At 38.6% G+C, this 19,376-nt stretch overlaps 1 protein-coding gene and 1 pseudogene across 1 annotated transcript in view; both read right to left on the bottom strand.

Moving 5' to 3' along the window:
- Positions 1 to 1,450, bottom strand: part of LOC102754628 (multiple epidermal growth factor-like domains protein 6) — a 113,460-nt gene extending 112,010 nt beyond the window's left edge. The window contains exons 1-2 of the mRNA XM_015564186.1: positions 1,384 to 1,450; positions 676 to 798 (exon numbers count right to left, since the gene is read on the bottom strand). Of these exons, the coding sequence (XP_015419672.1) occupies positions 676 to 798; positions 1,384 to 1,450 (190 nt within the window). The remainder of the gene's footprint in view (positions 1 to 675; positions 799 to 1,383) is intronic.
- A 6,583-nt stretch (positions 1,451 to 8,033) lies between these two features.
- On the bottom strand, positions 8,034 to 9,035 carry LOC102754067 (annotated as a pseudogene).
- Positions 9,036 to 19,376: the final 10,341 nt, after the last annotated feature.

Raw genomic sequence — 19,376 nt, 5'->3', positions numbered from 1 at the left:
TGTGCTCCCACAGGGTGAGCTCTGCTCAGCCACAAGCTGGGCTGAAGGCTGCGAGTGCAGCGGCAGTGGCAGGAGCCTATTCCACCTCCTCGGCAGTGCTAAAGATGTCTGACGGATGGCTTCGGCCCGCTCCCCATGGGGAACGGGCCGAAGCCATCAGTGAGACATCCTCCAAGGACTCCTGGGCTGCCAGAGGGATGTCTGACTGCCAGCTTAGAGCGGGCCTAAGCCAGCAGGTGGGCATTCCCCGAGGGGTCTGAGACTGGGAGAGGGTGCAGGCTGGGCTGAGGGACCCCTCGAGTGCACGAATTTGCATGCACCAGGCCTCTAGTATGTATATAGTTCTTTGATTGGTTGCTTCCCACCCACCCCATGCCATCCCTCTGCCATTCAACAGTCTATTCCATATTTCTATTTCCATATGTCTCTGGATCTATTTTGTTCATCCATTTATTTTGTTTTTTAGATTCTACATATTTTCTATTGACTCTGGGCCCATTTCTTTAAAATAAATAAAGGGTTTGAACTTCTAAGCTCTCATCCCTACCACATCCCAGTGGCAAACATTCTCAGGAGCTTTGCATTGGCAAGATATTCAGTGTTGTTCTTTCATTACTCTTGTTTAATACTTGTCAAATGTCACACATTCCCAGGGCTGTGATTGCTGCCACTTACTGTAACACCGTTTTCCATCAGCTCCCAGCTCAGAGCCAGGGTGACAGGCACAAGTGAAAGATCCCACTGAGTTCACACAGCGATGGCCACAGTGAGCAAGCCCTTCTGCACACTCATTTATGTCTGCATAGAGAGAAAGACACAGTGGCTGTCTTTGGAGGTTGAATTCTGATTTATGTGTAAACTATAAAAATTAACTAAAGAATTCCTTCCCCTTCCACCCCCATGTCCAGTGTAACAGTAAAATATCCCAATGAATCCATATTTACAAATAAACTAACTGCTAATGACATTAATTCTAGTGTAGGCTTATGCTCTCAAACACTTATTTCTATTATAACCTACTAGTATTTATTAATTGGTAGAAAGAGAAAAGAACACAAATAAAAAATATAGACATTCTCTATCCCCTAATAATATAGGTAGAAGTCATTACAATTTGTCTTTGGAATATATACTACATTCATAACCAAGTATTATATTTCCCTGATTTAAGGTAGTCAGTACGTGTGGCCATAGATAAGGCAGGTTTGAGGCCTTCATATGTAGCAATCTACAATATATGTTGCACTTATGACTGTCCCTAGGCTGTGCTATTTAAACAGTGGTGCCCCCTCTCCTGACACTGAGAGCCAAGTCTATTCAGTGTCACTTGATTTTGTGGCCCGTGTAGTCCTTGCTCCTTCCCTTTAGATGAATAGATCTCACCATCATTTTTCCCTCCTAGAAGGTCCTCCTTGTCATCTGCACCAGGGCACTTAAGAGAAATGCCCATTACGTAAAACCCTAAGTAGGCAGTAATTAGGGGGATAGACTTTCTAAGAAGAATGGTTTTACATAAAAACTTTGAAAGGGATTTTATATATATAGATATAGGTGTATGCACATATCTACATATGTATATATCTATCATTTCCCATAAATATTTAACAGATCCTATTTTGTACCAGGTGCTGAGCAAGGCAGGTCCTATGTAAACAGAGGACAAAACAGAAACATTTTCTGTCAGAAAAGTGTGTTAACACAGTCCATAAAAAATTCTATGTTAGTTTTGGCTTAAAGAAAAAAAGCACAACACACCTAACAGCACTCTTTAATGCTTTTTCATTTTCTCAAAATATTTATCAGTCCCATAAGTCAGGAAACGTTTGATATTTTTTATAATTAATCCAAATATACCATTTCTCATGTCATGAAAATGTTATGATAAAATGAAGGATTCTGCAATTTCTCAGGAGTTATTAAAACAAAACACTGTCCCACAGGAATAACTTCATTTATCAGTTCTGGTCATCAAATAATTTATCACTTCATCTTTGAATTGAAGTATGGCTGTTTTGCTATATCTAGGAAACAGAAATATGTAACCTTGAATTTGTAGCTTTCTTCCCTCCCTCCCTCCCTTCCTTTTCTTCCTTTTTTGTTTCTATTGCCCCTAACTCTAAGAACACTTTCAGACATACTTGGTTTTCAAAGGTTATCCATACCTTCTGTGGCCTAAAATAAAATGAAAAACTTCCCTATGTGGTTATGGAAGGTTTTGAAATATTAATTCTGGAACTCACTTCAGAATGAGAAACAGAAACCCAAACGCATTAATTCTGAAGCTACCCCAGACATTTCTTTGTAATTAAAAATGTCTCTGAGTTTTTATAGTATCATAAAATGCTTTTCAGAATGATCAAATAAGAGTACAAATGTTCCTTTTTAGGCATAAATGAAAACACCTTTCTCCTAGCTGCTCTAACTATTCAAACTACATTCCCACAAAATTTCAAACAATTACATAATTAAGCTATCAGATTAATTTTCCTACCTCTGCAGGCCTTTTTGTCTTCAGACAGCTGGTACCCTGGGTGACAGGCACACCTGGCCACTCCATTCTCACTCTGACAGATGTGGGCACATCCATTCGCACCTGTGCAGGGGTCCATCTCTAAAAGCAATTAAGCAGTGATAGTTTGCAATTAATTAATTGAGAAAGTTATATAGAGTGGAAGTGTGGAGAAAGGTAAAGAGGGACCTGGGGCCACTGGGTTTCTCACATAAAGATGGTGAGGACACTTGGAAATTTTTTCCCACTTCAGATGCAACTAATTCATCAAAACGTTTCCCACTGTGTGACCTGAACTCCAAAGTCTGAACAAATCAAAACATGGATCAAGGCCAAAGAAGAAGTAGCTTAATTTCACTCTTCCCAAAAGTATACCTGGTGCCCAGAGTTAAATGGAGTCAGCAGAAAATCCTTCATACACCTTTGCTCTTCCCCCACCTTCTCTCTCCATCTTTTCTACAACTTTGAGCAGCAGAATCATCCTTACACAAATCTTTTTACCACCTCTAGACCTTCTCTGCCTCACTGTGTGAGACAAGGCCAGCTGGAGAGACAGGGTCAATTCTTAGCTACAGCTGCCATGGAAACGAAAGAAAGAAGTCCAGATCCCTCTGGAATTAGCCAGCCAGCCTCCTTCTTTCCCTCACTTGCTCCCGTCTTAGTATTAGTTATAGTCTCTGAATATCCAAACTAATGTGAAGCCACACATCCTATCAGGAACATCTCCACACAGAGCTTATGGAATTTATGGGTGAAGTGATTCTGGTCTGGCTTTGGGAATCCAGCCTTGTCTACATTAAAGGTTGCTAGGGTGGGACTGCAGTCCCCCATATGTAAAAAATATAATGGACAATACAAAGAGCAAAACAATGTATAAAGCTACCTTATCTCCACATTCTCCCCTTTTAATCCAATCACTACCATAGATAAATGCTTTCATGCATTTCTTGTAAATCCTTCCAGACTATGAAAATATAAGTAATAAAATATCTATCTATCATCTACCTATCTATCTATCTATCATCATCTCAGATGCAATAGACATTGTTTTGCTCCTTGCTTTTACATAAGGAGAGGTTGAGTTGAATATGCAGACCAATTAAGAAGAGTATTTCCATTTATTTTAGGTCTTTAATTAATTTCAACAATGTTTTACAGATTTCAGTATATAACTTTTGCATTGCTTTATTAAATTTGTTCTTACTCATTTTATTATTTTTGATGCTATTATAAATAGAACTTTTTTTAAATTTTACTTTCAGATTGTTCTTTACTAGTGCATAGAAATCCACTTGATTTTTATATGTCGACCTTATTTCCTGCAACTTTGATGGATTTTTTATTAGTTCTAATATTTTTGTCAGCGGATTCCTTAATATTTTCTACATACAAGATGATTTCATCACCAAATAGAGATATTTTAACTCCCCCTTTCTAATCGAGGTGATTTTTATTTTATTTTCTTGTCCTTTTTGCTCTGGCTATAACTTCCAGTAAAATGTTGAAAGAAGTGGTGTGAACAGATTCTTGTCTTCTCCTGATCTTGGGTAGAAAATTTCCCTAATTAAGCATAATGTTCACTGTGTGTTTTTATAGGTTTCATCTATCAGATTAAAGAAGTCCTCTTCTATTTCCAGTTCATTGAGTTATATTTACCACAAAAGGATATTTGATTTTTTAGTGTGTCCCCCCCCCCGCATCTATTGAGATGATAATATGTGTTTGTCCTTTATTCTATCAATATGGTATATGACCTCAACTGATTTAACCTTGTTTTCTTGAGAAACATCCTATTTGATCATAGTGTATATTCCATTTTATATATTGTTGGATATGGTTTCCTTGTATTTTGTTGAGGATATTTATACTTATACTAGTGGCCTTGTGCACGAAATTAGTGCACGCGTTCCTCAGCCCAGTCTGCGCCCGCCACTGCCACTGTGCTCACCAGCCTTGAGCCTGGCTTCTGGCTGAGCAGCGCTCCCCCTGTAGGAGCACACTGACCAGCAGGGGGCAGCTCCTGCATTGAGCATCTGACCCCTGGTGGTCAGTACACATCATAGCCACAGGTCATTTTGCTGTTTGGTCAATTTGCATATTAGTTTTTTATTATATAGGATTTATATTCATATTCATATTCATATTGGTCTGCAGTGTTCTTTCTTGTTAAATCCTTGTCTGGTTTTTGTATCATGGCAATAATACTGGCCCTATAGAATGAGTTGGGAAGTTTCCTCTACTTTTCTACATTTTGAAATAATTTGTGAAGAAGTTACATTTATTGTTCTTTAAATGCTTGGAATATTTCACCATTGAAACCATCTGGGCCTGAGCTTTTCTTAATGGAAAGTTTTAAAAATTACTAATTCTATCTCTCTACTTATTATACATCTAACCAGATCTTCTATTTTTTAGAAGTCTGATTCAGTAGTTCTTGTCATTCTAAGAACTTGTTCATTTCATCTCAGTCGTCCAATTTGTTGTGATACAGTTCAGTGTTACCTTATTCTCTTTTTTATTTCCTAAGGGTCAGTAGTGATGTTCCCTCTTTCATTCATGTTTTAAATAATTTGAGTCATCTCTCATTTTTTCCTTTGTCACTCTAGCTAAAGGTTTCTCAGTTTTACTTATCTTTTCAAAGAACCAATTTTGGGTTATATTAACTTTCTCTCTTATTTTTCTATTCTCTATTCCATGAATTTCTATACTAATAATTATATTTGCTTTCCTTTTATTCTTACCTTTCCCTATCTTTTTCCTACTTGTGTTGCTTCTGCCTAGTATCAGTTCGCTATGAAAGTCTTAAATTTAAGTCTACAGATTCAATCTGCCCCCACATTTGACCCTGCCCTCCATCCTTGTTGGACCTTTTTGGTTTTGTTTGCTTCCTTCATTGCATCTGTATGTTTTGTCACAGAGTGAGAAGATGTTGACCTATACAGCCATATTTATATTAGAAACTTGATATTTTTAATCCATACCCCCTTGTCACTAGCTCTCAAGACAATGAGTAGGTAACGTCTCCTCTTACCCTTGAAAAATGAGGGATTGTTTCTACCAGAAGCAAGATTATAAAGTAGATTTCAATTATCTTTGATATGTTTTTCTCATCAACCACTACATCTGGGAACCTTTTCTCTAAACTTACTTTAATTTCCTATTGTCATTAATGCCTTCTTAATGCCTAAGGTCTTTAACTATGAGGTGTTGTTACCATTCCAGAAAAGGGCTAAATATAACCTCCCTATAGCAAATCCCAGTACTATCAAAAGCAATTTAATGAAGAAAGATAACCTTTTCAACAAATGTATAGGCAACCAAATAAATCTTGACCTAATTTTCAGATCTTAAAAAACTTAACAAAAAATATATTAAAAACTTAAATGTAAAAAAATAACTTAAAAAAATCGGAAAAAAAATCAGCCTTGTTAATACCCCTAAAACTGACATCAATCCAGATAAAAAATGTATAAATAAACTGGCATATTCATACCATGCAATACTATAAACTACTGCTACAAGCAATAACTTGGATGAGTCTCCAGAGAATTATGCTGAGTGAAAAAAGCTAATCCATAATAGTTACATATTATGTAATTCTATTTATATAACATTCTTGAAATGACAAATTATAGAAATGGATAGCATAGTATTCGTCAGGGGTTAGGGAGGGAATACGCATGAAAGAAAAGTGATAATGGCTGTTAAATGGCAACATGAGGGATCCTTGTGGTAATAAAAAAAAATCTGAAAATCCTGACAGTGTCAATATCAATATCCTGGTTGTGATATTGTTTTGTAATTTTGCAAGATGTCACCATTGGGAGAAACTGGAAAATGTATATGAGCTCTCTCTATATTATCCGATAAAACTGCAGATGAACCTACAATTATCTCCAAAAAAGTTTAATGAAAAAAGCAAAGCAATATGAAAACAAAATGAACAGGATTTAAGTGACCAGTGGAAAAACAAGATATAATAAACTAGAATCTCAGAAAGAGAGAAGAGAGAATTAGAAAAAGAAAAAAAAAACTTTGAAAGAAAATAACTAATTTTCCAATTTTGAAGAAAATTAAACCCACATACTCTAGAGTCTCAATTAACCTGAGCAGAATAAAAACAGAGAAAACTGAACCATGGTACTTCATGAACAAATGGATGAAAACCAGTAATAAAGAGAAAATCTTAATAGAATCCAAAGGACAAAGAAAAGCTCATTACATGAAGGAGAAGAAAAGATAAAAATGACTGCCTGTGTCTTCTTGAAATTTATTTTAAGTTCAATAGTAAACCAATGAAGTTTTTAAGTGGAGAAGTGATAGGGTTAAAAGTAAAATTTCCAGATCTCCTGAATTTTGGTGTAATAATCTATTTATTGAAGATTATAAAAAACTAGTAGCCCAGTGCACAAAAATCTGTGCACTCAGGGGGGAGGGGTTCCCCTCAGTTATTAAACATTTAGCGGCACAGCACTGACCACATTGGTGGTGGTGGTGGTCTTGTCAGAATGTGTTATATTATGCAGATGAAAATCTATTTAAACAGATTTGATGTAGATATTTTCAAAGATGGAAGAATTGTCCCTGTCAACTATTTTAGTTGATTCATATCTTCAGTAATTGTCATCATTGCAAAGTTTTCAGTCCCCATATGGATTGCTGGATATAATAGGTCATGCACTGTCCCTGTCCTTTGTAGCCTTTGTTATCTTAAGGACTCTAGTTTTCCATTTATATGTTTAAGTACCAACCTTACCAGCTTAAAAATGTAAGCTTTTAACGCTGCTCTCTCTGTTCTGTATCCTTCCGATGAAAAGTGGAGTTGGGTTGCAGCACAGGAGAGAAATTCAGAAAGGGAATATTCAAGTAATGACTGCAGTAGGAGAAGAGGGAACCTATTTCCCTGGCCACAGGTGCTGGTGCCCTGGACCACAGGGTTGGCAGCTACTCCCTTCAAATCCCTTCTACCATGTATTTCTGTTTCCCTTTTTGTTTGTTGGATTTTTCTGCTGCTCCTTCTCCTCACCCCACCACGCCTTGGATTGTAATGTAAAATTTTTTTACCATGTCAAGAAATTATTAAAAATACAGGTACTTTGAAAAAAAATACAGGTACTTCTCTGAACATCAGCCACAGCCGCCGGCCTCTTCCCTGGCCAGTGTTCGGAGAAGTACCTGTATTTTTTTTTTTTCAAAGTACCTGTATTTTTAACAATTTCTTGACTATTTTTTAAATGACTTTTCCCATGGTTTTAGATTTGGAGGGAAGGTCTTAAGCTTAGAACAACTCAGAACAAAATCTAGGAGAGTGGGAGGGACAGCCAAGCCCACCAAGCAGGTGGTGTGGGCACCTCTGGTGGGGTCCGGGCTGCCCTCCGCCCCCAAATCCACCCTCCACCTGAGTGTGCATCCCAATGTGCAGGAGATGTGATGAGGCCCAGCCCCCTGTATTCAGAACCGGGCTCTGGCCATGTAGAAATGTCTCATTTATACCTCTGGCTACAGCCAGCTTGCACACAAAAGGTTAGGAGTCCTGACGCCTGTCCTGGCGAGGAGAAAGGGTGTGGCCTTCTGTCCCCTCAGAGCCCGCACGCCCACGGCCTCCGGCATAGAAGATGAGCTCGGGGATCTGCCCTCCCTGCACCCCGGTGCCATTGGTGCTGTCGGAGGAGCACTGGAACTGCAAGGTCACCTTCCCATACTGCATCTCCGTCAGACCCTCCTGCCCAAAGTAGCTGAGTTCACTGCTGTCCAGCACGGTGCTGGCCGTGTAGAAGGTGTCCTGCTCCACCTGCACCAGGTGCTTGAACCAGACCTGGAAGGTGCTGCTGGAGCCGTCAGACATGAACCTGGTCAGGTTCTGGGCGAGGACCACCCCCAGGCACTTGAGCTTGATCTTCAGACTGTACCTGGCTTTCCTGAGCTGGACCCGTACAGACCCAGCCCTGCCACAAACATCCTCCTGTCTGCAGCAAACTGGATGTTGTCGCAGAGCCCCTGGTAGTGCCACTGGTTGCTGCGGTAGGCCGAGGACTAGAAGTGGTGGCACCAGGCCTCACCTCTTGGTCAGCCCGAAGTCGAGCGGGGGCTTGTTGGCCACTGTGTACCACAGGAAGATGTTGTGGGTCTCCTCCAGTGTCAGGATGACTGACTGGGCAGTGCCATTGGCAAACTCCTCCAGGGTCATGGTCGGAATGCGGACTAGGTAGAGGGCCAGCCCCAGGACATGCCTCTTGTTGCGCAGGGTGGCGGGCAGGCCCTGCCACCTGCATTTGGCCTTGGCCCAGTTGAGCACGACCTCAAAGACCACCGCCTCCTTGGCGTTGAGGGCCTCCTGGGTGACGATGACCTCCAGGGTCTGCCAATTGATCTCGCAGAAGCCCTCGGACCACAGGGCCATCTCCGCCTGCACGTCAATGACCTCCCAGCAGCACTGGGTCAGCTTGGGCTCCTCAAACAGCCGGCTCTGCAACAGGAGGACACAGGCGCTCTTGGCTTCCAGGCTCATCTCCAGGAAGTGCACTCAGGCTTTCACCAGTGGCCGCCTCTTCCCTGCCTCCCAACTCTTGCCTGCTGCCTGGGTTTCCAATCACCATCAGCGACAGGCGGCTTCTTCCATCCTTCCCCTTTTGCGTACCAGCATTGCACCTACATATGCAAATTAACCGCCATCTTTGTTGGAGGTTAATTTGCATATCACCCTGATTAGCCAATGGGAAACATAGCAAAGGTATGGTCAATTACCATGTTTGTCTATTATTAGATAGGATATGTGTATTTTATTAAGAAAATGCTTCATTTCATAACAGTCACCCTGAAGGCACGTGGGATAAAATCTTTCACCGACTTTGCAATCTTAAATCCCTCAGTATCTTGCATACCTATACACACTTAAGATGTTTCAAATTAAAAAGAAATTGCTGTTTCTTTTTCACTTCCTATGGAACTTGGAGAACATAAATAAGAAGGTAATTTGTATGGGTAAACTGGCATATTTCACTAAATATGTTAGTTTAACAGCAGTTTAAATAATATATAGCAATTTATCATGGACAGCTCAAATTCTGGAAATCATTTAAAAAACGATTATTAGTCACAATTTTAGAAAATGTTTGAGCAAAAAATATATTTTATGTATTTTCAATATGACTTCAAACCTTATTTGGGTTTTTAAAAACTATGAGATAAAAATAAGATTTAACAATTCAAAGGTTGCCTTTAATTATAATATTTATCTCAAATGAATTTTTCCATATAATTCTACTATCCAGGAGATGTATTGCAAAAGTACAGCTAGAGAGGCAGTTTTGAGTTATTTATAAAATTAAACATGTATCTACCTTGCAAACTATATGGGCCAATTTAAACTTCTCAATTTTTATGGAAAGTACACTTTTAGAATTTGTGCAAATGTACACTAAAGCAGCTAAACATTATTTTATTATAACCAGTTACAAAAATTTCAAACAGCCCAGAATTTTTCTGGGAACTAGAATTCTAGCAGTTAAAGACAGGGTTAAGATGTCATGGGGAGAAATCACTTTCTCAGAAATATAGTATATTGGTAACCTCTATGCACATCCCTATAGGCCCAAGAGCATTTGTTAAAGGCACTTACTAGTTAGAGTCCCTGATCTCATCTCTCTTTAGATTCTAACTTCTTGACTTTCAAACATGATTCAGAGCCAATGATTCTACTCCTAAGGTTTATTTAACAAAGTACCCATGTGGCTAAACAATGCACATCTTTATACATGAAAATACAATGACATTTTATCATGAAACGTGTTCTGGCCCAAGAAATATTTTGCCGAGAAAAATTACTTGAACATATGGTAATAAAAATATGCACTCTAAAATTCTGATAGGTTCTGTAATCGTTGATATTGAAATATAATGGGCTCTCCATTTTTGCAGTAATTATACAATGTAGAGTATGTCTGGGCCCTTGGCACTTCTCTTCTCTGGATCAATTCCTACTGTTCTTTCAAAAGTTAGGTGTTATTGCCTTTTAAAAGCCCTCTCCACACTTGTAGGCTGGCTTACATGCTATTCTTTTGGGTTCCCCTAATATTTATGCACACCTTTACTACTGTGCCGCTACACTTGCGCACTTGTCTCCCTTTCCAGACCAGGACAGAGCTTCTTAAGGGCAGGGACCTCTGACTTTCGTATCCAAGAGTTCATTTCAAAACCCAGTGCCTGCCATGGATTAGGAATATGAAAATGTCCCCTGCTTGCATGAAGGAAATAAATGACAACTCAATAAGTGAAAGGATGGTGAGGAAGGTCAGTAAATTGTCTCTCTGGTAAAATACCGAATTGCTATTTCGAGCCTGAAATAAATAAATGCTCAAAGCAAAAATGAGATAAAACAATATTTGGTACATGCTCTTTAAAAAGAGACAGAAAATCCCCCAAACCTTTAGATTTTCCTTTTAAGTTTTGCTCATAGCTAATATTATTCATTTCATACATTCACTATATCTGTTCAAGTCCCTCAGTGACTCAAGTCTTATTTCTAGCTCAGCATTATGGATCCCTTTCATCTGGTCCTAGATAAAATGCAAGAAATCTATTTAGTGCCTGGAGAGAAGCGTGGCTGCCTTTGGAGCTTCTACATGCTTAATGAACTACATGTTCCCTTTAAAGACTAATCCAAACCAACCAGAGTTACGGTCATTATGAGGCTTACAAGGGCGCTCAGACATGAAATGCTCGCTAAGAATCTAACTGAGATTCACAATCAACAGCATCTCAGTTTATGAGACAGTAGGATTGTATTCATCAAAGTACAATATAAGACTTTGTATTGACTCCATGAAGAAACCAGCCACATCTTCCTATGCTGCTATAGTTTAGTCTAGCTGTCAATTTGGCAGTTCCTGGGTTGCAAATTGTGGATACTATTGCTTAACATTCATGTCTGGTTCACATCCCAGCAGTGGCAGTTCACCATCTACAATCATGTTTCCTAACTGCAGCCCAGCCCAGCTGGAGAGCCAATTTCTAACACAATTGCAGTTAGCTCTGACAAGAGGTCTGGTAGTCAAATGCCACATTCTCAGAGGTACTCGGAGACGGCTTTGTGAAGCATTAATAGATGCAATGGGGAAATCAATGGACAGGAGCTAAGCATTCTTTTAAAAGTTAAATATATAATTTAAAGTATCCTATGCCTCAGAATTGCTATAATAATTATTGTCTAGAATACTCATGTTGACCTTTAACATGCTAAACTTTCAAAATGCCACAGAGAAAAGATCAGAGGGACATCAATGAGGAGCTGGACTCTGCCCAAGCCACTAGCTCAGTGACCTTGAGACAATCACTTGACTTATTGAAGCCTTAAGTCCCTTATCTGTAAAACAAGCATAATACTAATTATGGGATTGTTATGAATGTTAAGTGAAGCAACCTATGCAAGGAAACTAACACTGTACCAGAATATTATAGGGACTCAATAAGTGTCCGACATTATTAGTATAAATATAATAAAGAAATTGAAATAAGCTAGTATCAGAAAGAGAGATTTTAGAATTCAAGATATTTGAAGTAAAACAACTATGAGAGGTATGAAAATCCAGAGTGTATACTTAAACCTGACTGGAGTTGGGGAAATAAAGAATTCTTATGTAGGGAGTTAAGAGACTCAAGACAAATACTGAAGTCAGCAAGGATTCACTAAATTCTTACCATGTGTAAGGTACTAGGAGAAAAAGATAAATAAAGTATTCACATTGCCCTCAAGGAGTTTACACTGTGTGGGGAAATGAACAAGTACATCTGGGAAAAGCGTAGAAGGACAAGATCAAGTACTAGGAAAAGAACCGGGACTAGGAAAGATTAAGTCCTCAAAATCTGAAGGAAGAAACTTTCGAAAAGAAAGTCAAGAGCAAACTGCTGAGGGGTGTAGCGTCAACAAAAAGGGCTAGAATTTGAGTGCTTCCCTTGTGCTAAGTACCTAAGCATAGTTATAGGTGCTTCTCACATATTCAACACATCATTCAAGTAAGTTGAGGACAAGTATTTACTGGATGGCAGCAGGGAGCAAGGAGATGAATTTGGAAGAGATAATAGCTCTGAGCTACGTTTGGAAATCTTAAATAATAGTGATTATTACAATAATTATAGATACTTATTAAAATTACGGATAATGTTTCTATAGGGCTTAATATGTTCTACACACTGTTTTAAGAAAGGGCTTTACATATATTCATTAATTTAATCTTCACAACAACTCAGTGAAGTAGGTACAATTTAATCTCCATTTTATAGATAAAGAAACTGAAGCAGAAAACACATTCAGAGTCTCTAAGGTAAAAAGTGACAGACGGGATCTGTGGAAAAAGGGGGCTTTAAACCCATGTGGCTGAATTCAGAACCTGTTTCTAACTCTTACACTATATTGGAGAGAGAGACCCTGGGTGCTCTCTCTCATGATAGTTTTAGAGATGGGCTGCTAATAAATATATCTTATAAAGGGCAATATACCCAGCTGATGAGGGCTTCAGAAAATAATTGGCAAAGAGATAGAATTGAATTTAGCCAACAATAATGAATAAAAGGGACAGAAAAGCTAAAAAGGAAATGGGGCTTTTCTTCCTGTGGAAAAATGGGATGAAGGAAAAGTTTGAGCATGTACAGGAATTGATTCGTAAATCTCAGTAAGCAAGCAATGAGAGCCTGCAAGGTGAGGCCTTTGGAAGGTTGACCAGGTGGGGTGTTTATGGTTTGAGCATAGGATTTGGCATCATCAGTAAGACTGAATTCCAGTCCTGACTCTGTCAAGAAAGTTTTGTGACCCTGCAGCTGACAAGTACTCTTTCTGCTTTAGCTTTCTAGCCATTTATTGTGAGTCCAGCAACTTACTAAGCTCTTTACATGCATTATACTATTTAATCTTCATTCACAACCTTATGATATACTAGAGGCCCAGTGCACAAAATTTGTGCATGGAGGGGGGCGTCCCCTCAGCCCGACCTGCACCCTCTCCATTCCCGGACCCCTGGAGGATCAGGCCTAAACAGGCAGTCAGACATCCCTTTCACAATCTGGGATTGCTGGCTCCTAATCACCCCCCTGCCTGTCTGCCTGATCACTCCTAACTGCCTCCCCCTGCTGGCCTGGTCACGCCTAACTGCCCTCCCTTGCTGGCCTGGTCGCCCCTAACTTCTCACCCCTGCTGGCCTGGTCACCCCTAACTACTCTCCTCTGCCGGCCTGATGCCCCTAACTGCCTCTGCCTCAGCCCCTGCCATGATGGCTTTGTTCAGAAGGACATCTGGAAGGATGTCCAGAAGATGTCTGGTCTAATTAGCATATTACCCTTTTGTTAGTATAGATGTATGAGTATTATGCCCAAACAAGAGATGAGGAAATACTAAAGATTTAGATAAATGCTTATCATCCCAGTGAGTGTGGGAGCTGAGACTCCAACCCAGATCTATCTGACCCCACAGTCCTGTAGACCAAGCATGTCAAACTTGTATAAATGATGCATGCAGCCTGCTGGCCACGAGTTTGAAATGCTTGCTGTAGACCATTAGGTTGTACTGCTTGTCTAATAACACAAGGTGACTGATGGAAAAAAAACTAGAGACTGTTGAACCCAATCCATAATTATGATGCATAAACATAGGAAGGCAGGAGGTTGAGAACAATGGTAGCAGTGGGATACTGAACTCTTCAAGGAAATTGTCCTATATAATAAAGAGCTAATATGCAAATGGTCATTGTGCCATCACGTCCTCGTGCCCTCGTGCTCTAACACTAGGGCCGGGGGACCCAAGGCCGGGCTGGGGGACCTAAGGATGGGCCGGGGGACCTGAGGCTGCACTGTCCGCCCTGGCACCAGGGCCAGGGGACCTGAGGTTGCACTCCCTGTCCTGGCACCAGGGCCAGGGGATGTGAGGCTGCAGCTGAGGCTGTATCCCCCACCTGGCAGGGCTTGACATAGGACCTGAGGCTGTGCTCCCTGCCCAGTGGGGCTTGATGGGGGACCTGAGGCTGCGCCCCCTGCCTGGTACTGGGCCGAGGGACCTGAGGCTGTGCCCCGCATCGTGTGGGGCTTGACGGGGGTGTGGCTAGCCCAGTCTGGGTCTCACATGATTTTAAGGTGCACGCAGGTGGACAGGTACTTGACTCTGGGTCCCGTGGTGTATTCCAGACTGACAGGAGGGAGATTTTCATATACATTTTACTAATTTTCTTTCATCCATGAGACTTCTATTATAGAGAAAGGGCAAATAGCAATATTAAAATATTTCCTCTAATTAATTCCCTTTTAATGTGCACAAATTTAGTGCACTGGGCCACTAATATATGTATATTTGCTAGGTCTTTTAATTTTTGGTTTGGAAAATGTTAAAGTATAAAAAGTTGAAATAGTTTCAAAGTGCCATTGCAGTTTACTCTCTGCCGTCAATTATTTCCATTTTAAAAGACATTTTTTTAAGACATACCAATGTTGAAAACAGGCACAGTTGGAAATCCTACTGATGCAATGGTAAATATAATGTCCTGATGTATTTGCAAAAGGCATAATAGGTCAGTGAAGACTATTTGACCTTAATCCTGCAATATGTCATTTACTTAGCTTCAGATGATCTCTGTAATTATCAAAGGATTCAGGGGAACATCTCCTTAGGTCAAATATCACAAAAAATAAGAAACAAGGGACATTTTTCAGATCTGGACTAATCAGTCCTCACAGCCTTACTGAGAGAGCCCATTATATATGCAGGGCACCTGCGTCTTAAAGATTTTGTCAAATTTGAATTCAGATGAATGACCTTTTAGTCTTCTAAATTATTTCATACCTCCAAGGGCAGAACAGGATTATTAGCTTGCTTCCCACAAGATACATAGTGGTGATGCGATTTTTGAGAAATCAAGAAAGGATTTGAATTTAATGTTCTATTTCTTCCACTTGTCAGTTTGTCTGTTAGACTGGGCTGCCTGAAGATTTATGTTTCCATAAAAATTAGATGTCATAAATTGTGCAACTTATCCTTGGATCCTAACAAATTTAAATAGAGTTTATCTTAAATAAATTATCATCCAAGGGAGGCAAAGATTTATCTATAAGAATTTTTTAAAATTTTCTTTAAAATAAATTAAAATTTGTAAATCTAAATATCCGCCATCAGGAAATTGGAATAGTGTAATTATAAAAACAATGGTATATTATGCATTATAGAGTCAGCATGAAAAATGTTTGCTTTCAGAATTTTAGTACCTGAGTTTAACTCTTGTTAAATTCTGCCACTTCCATGCTATGAAATCTTGGGTCAATTATCCAACCTCTACTGTGTTTCACCTTCTCTTCTAAGATGGGGATGGTAATAATGCCTACTTTATACAATTACTGTGAATTTAAATGATATAATGCATATAAATTTACTTTTCAGTGGTGACTGACACAAAGGTAATTCTAAATAAATATGAGCTATTATTATAGTGCAGTCATTAAAAATATAGTAGAAAATTAGATTATGGTATTAAATAATTATAAAATGTTTTAATAAACAAATTGTAAAATAGAAGATAGAGTATATTCTATCTCAGAGCAGAATATTTATTTATGTAAATAGAAGACTTGATATATACCAATATATTAAAAAATGTTACTTCTAAATGGTGATATGGGTAGTTTCTACTATTTTTCTTTTGTGTTATTTTATTGTTCATTTGGCCCAAATTTCCTTCAATGACGATGCATTGCTTTTATAATAGAAAGTGTAAAGCCATAAAATTAAAATAAATTGCATGCACACATTGATCCAAGACAAAGTTAAAAGGACCTCAGTAGACATTGCTGCTATCAGTATGTCAATAGTTCCTGAGGCAAGAGATGCTATGACACCAAAAAGACCACAGGGAGAGGAGAGGTGTGGAGAGAGACTTGGTGTATCCAATATAAAGTAAACAAATTTGAAGTTGATGATAGTAGAACCAAAAAGTCAATGTCTGCTAAAAACAGGAAAGGTACCATTTCAAAATTAAGATCACTAGCCCTGAAGTAGGGAATAATTATTTTTAATGATCTGGAAATAGTCATTTTCTTTGATTTAAATATGTAAGGCCCTGATTAAATTCTTAAACTTTGTAATGCTTTCTTTGGGGTTATTTTTATTTCTTATTCAGTTTTAGATGTCATTTCAGGGTCTGGGCAAGCCCATTCCCATGGTGAAAGGCAGTGGGACGCAATACTGGAAGGATGTCTAAGCTAAGACCTATGGCTGACTTCTTATTTTGCATTTATACACCCATCTGCATCGCAGTTATGATCTTCCCTTTGACTGTGTGCTCTTATTTGCTCTGTACTTCCAGTCCCTATCTCAGTCCATGGCCCAAAGCAGGCACCCACGAAAAAGTCACTGGATAAATGAAGAAAGTGATGAATTTTAAAAAGTCAGTTAGTCTCTTCAAGACTCAATTTTTCACCCATTTGTAATTTGCTGGTTTTCAAATCTTTTAAGGCCACTATAACCCTTTTAAAATAAAATCTTACAGAAAAGCTTAAATATACTAAGTGGTTAAAAGTAGAGTTTCTCTGGTTATATAGTAAATAAAAAACCTGGAGCAGCTCTGCACCCATATTCTCCCCTCCTCTCACACATGCACACACATACAAGTGCACACACACACAGTGTCTTCGCGTGACCTTCTTCAAAATCTTAAACCTCCTATAAGCATTTAATTTGTAAACTATTAAAGTAGAAAATTTCTAAAATTCTTTCTGTGATTCTAGGCCTCAATAAAGGTCGCTCAACTGTTCTTTCTACTCTCCAACCACTCAGTAAATTGCAATGCATTTTTGAAAAATTCAACCCATTAGCCCATTTCTCTTATACCTTTGTTTGCAATTCCAAAAGTATAAGAATGATATTTATTGATGTTCTCTCAGGCACATCGTGGAGATAATTCTGCACTCTCTCTTCTGCCCTGCTTGCCTCTTCCCTATTTAACTTGCAATGGGCCCTCCAAGTGAATATGTCCTCTACCTCCCTATTCCTTCATCATCTTAAATTCAGGAGTCTAATTCCTTCTCCTTTCAACTTCCCTGTCATTATAATCATATTACTATCATTCCTAACTCCCAAATAGAAAACCCTGAAATGTTCTTCTCTTTATTTCTTTTATCTCTCATCACATCCTCAACTCATATAACTCTTCTTGTATGTCTTTGCTGAACTTTATTTAATCATACCTGAATCACTATAACAGATTAATCACTAATCAAGGTGATTTGCCTAAAACAACACTTTATTATATCACTTCTAAGCTAAGGACAGATACAAATTTCCTTATCTTTTTCTACATCAAGTCTAAACTCAACCTGACTTCCAAAGCTTCCTAAAATTCAATTCCTCTACTCACCTTCTAAAACCTTTTACATTTACAAATTACAATTTAATAAAATTATTTTTGTCTATACACAGGCAAGATAAACAAGGATGACAATCTCCTGTGTTGGTAGATATGAAAGAACTACCCTCTTATACACTGCTGAAAATGTAAACTGGTTCCTTGCTTTAAGACAGATTAGTTAAATGCTTCAAAAGTCTAAAAAATATTTTACATTCAGTTATTCTACATTTAGAAATTTATTCTAAGGAAATAATATGATATTATTAAATGTCCAAAGATTATAAACCAGGAAGTTAACTGAAGTTTCTATTTATCAGGGACTTGTCAAATAAACTATGGCAATTGTGATATTGTGATATAAAAAAATATATATATATTTGATCTTCATTCTCTGGCTCCTAGTCCCAAGAACTCTTAAAATCCCTAGAATTTCCTGAGTGATAGGAATGAGAGGCATCTTTTGCTATTCATAATTAGCTCCTATTAATGAGATGATCCTTGGTAGGTTCTTAATTAGCTTCAGGATAGGATTGGTTGCCAGGGGAACCAACCACATGATTAGAGGGTTACATATTTTGGTCCCCTCCCAACCAACCCCTCAAACCCAGGAACTGGTGGGGGGAGAAGGGCTGAATATTGAGTTATTCACCAATGGCCAAGGATTTAACCAATCATGCCTATGTAATGGAACCTCCATAAAAACACACAAACAATGGGGTTTGGATTGATTTGGTTAGTGAACACATTAGGCTGCCTGGAGGGTGGCACACTTAGAAAAGGCATGCAAACTCTATGCTCCCTACTTGTAATACCTTGTTCTATGCATCTCTTCCATTTGGCTGTTCCTGAGTTGTACTCTGTAAAATAAACTGCTAATAATAAGCAAAGTGCCTTCCTCAATTGTGTGAGCCATTCTAGCAGAATTATTGAAATGGAAGAGGAGATTATAGGAACCCTCAGTATATAGCCAGCTGGTCAGAAGTATAGGAGGCCTAGACTTTTGATTGGCATCTGAATTAGGGCAGTCTTATGAGACTGAGTACCTAAATCTGTGGGATCTGTGCTAACTCCAGGTAGTTAATGTCAGAATTGAATGGATTTGTGGCACACCCAGTTGGTGTCTGCAGAGAATTAGAGAATTCCTTGGTGTAGAAAATCCAGGGATTTGGTGTCAGAAGTGCTGTGAGTAAAAACAGTTCATAGGAATCCATAAAATGGAATGCTAAATATTAAGAGAAAACTATACTTTTATCATTCAGTAGTAGGTTTCACATATTTGAAATTTATTATTAATGGTTTCACAATTTAAACTTCATATTTAGGTCAAAATGAAATATTTCAGCATAAAATTATATTTGGAGGAAAAACATGAAGGGAAAATATGTAACACAAAAGAAAATACTACAAAATGGCTAGAAAAACTTTCATGAACTATGTAAAATAATTAAATAATAAATTAGAAATATATTGGAACCTATGTTAACTTTTAAGGG

The sequence above is a fragment of the Myotis davidii genome, unplaced genomic scaffold, assembly GCF_000327345.1.
Source record: "Myotis davidii unplaced genomic scaffold, ASM32734v1 scaffold115, whole genome shotgun sequence".
NCBI classification, from domain to species: domain Eukaryota; kingdom Metazoa; phylum Chordata; class Mammalia; order Chiroptera; family Vespertilionidae; genus Myotis; species Myotis davidii.
Note: the sequence above shows the minus strand (reverse complement) of the source record. Positions and strands in the feature narration are given on the sequence as shown.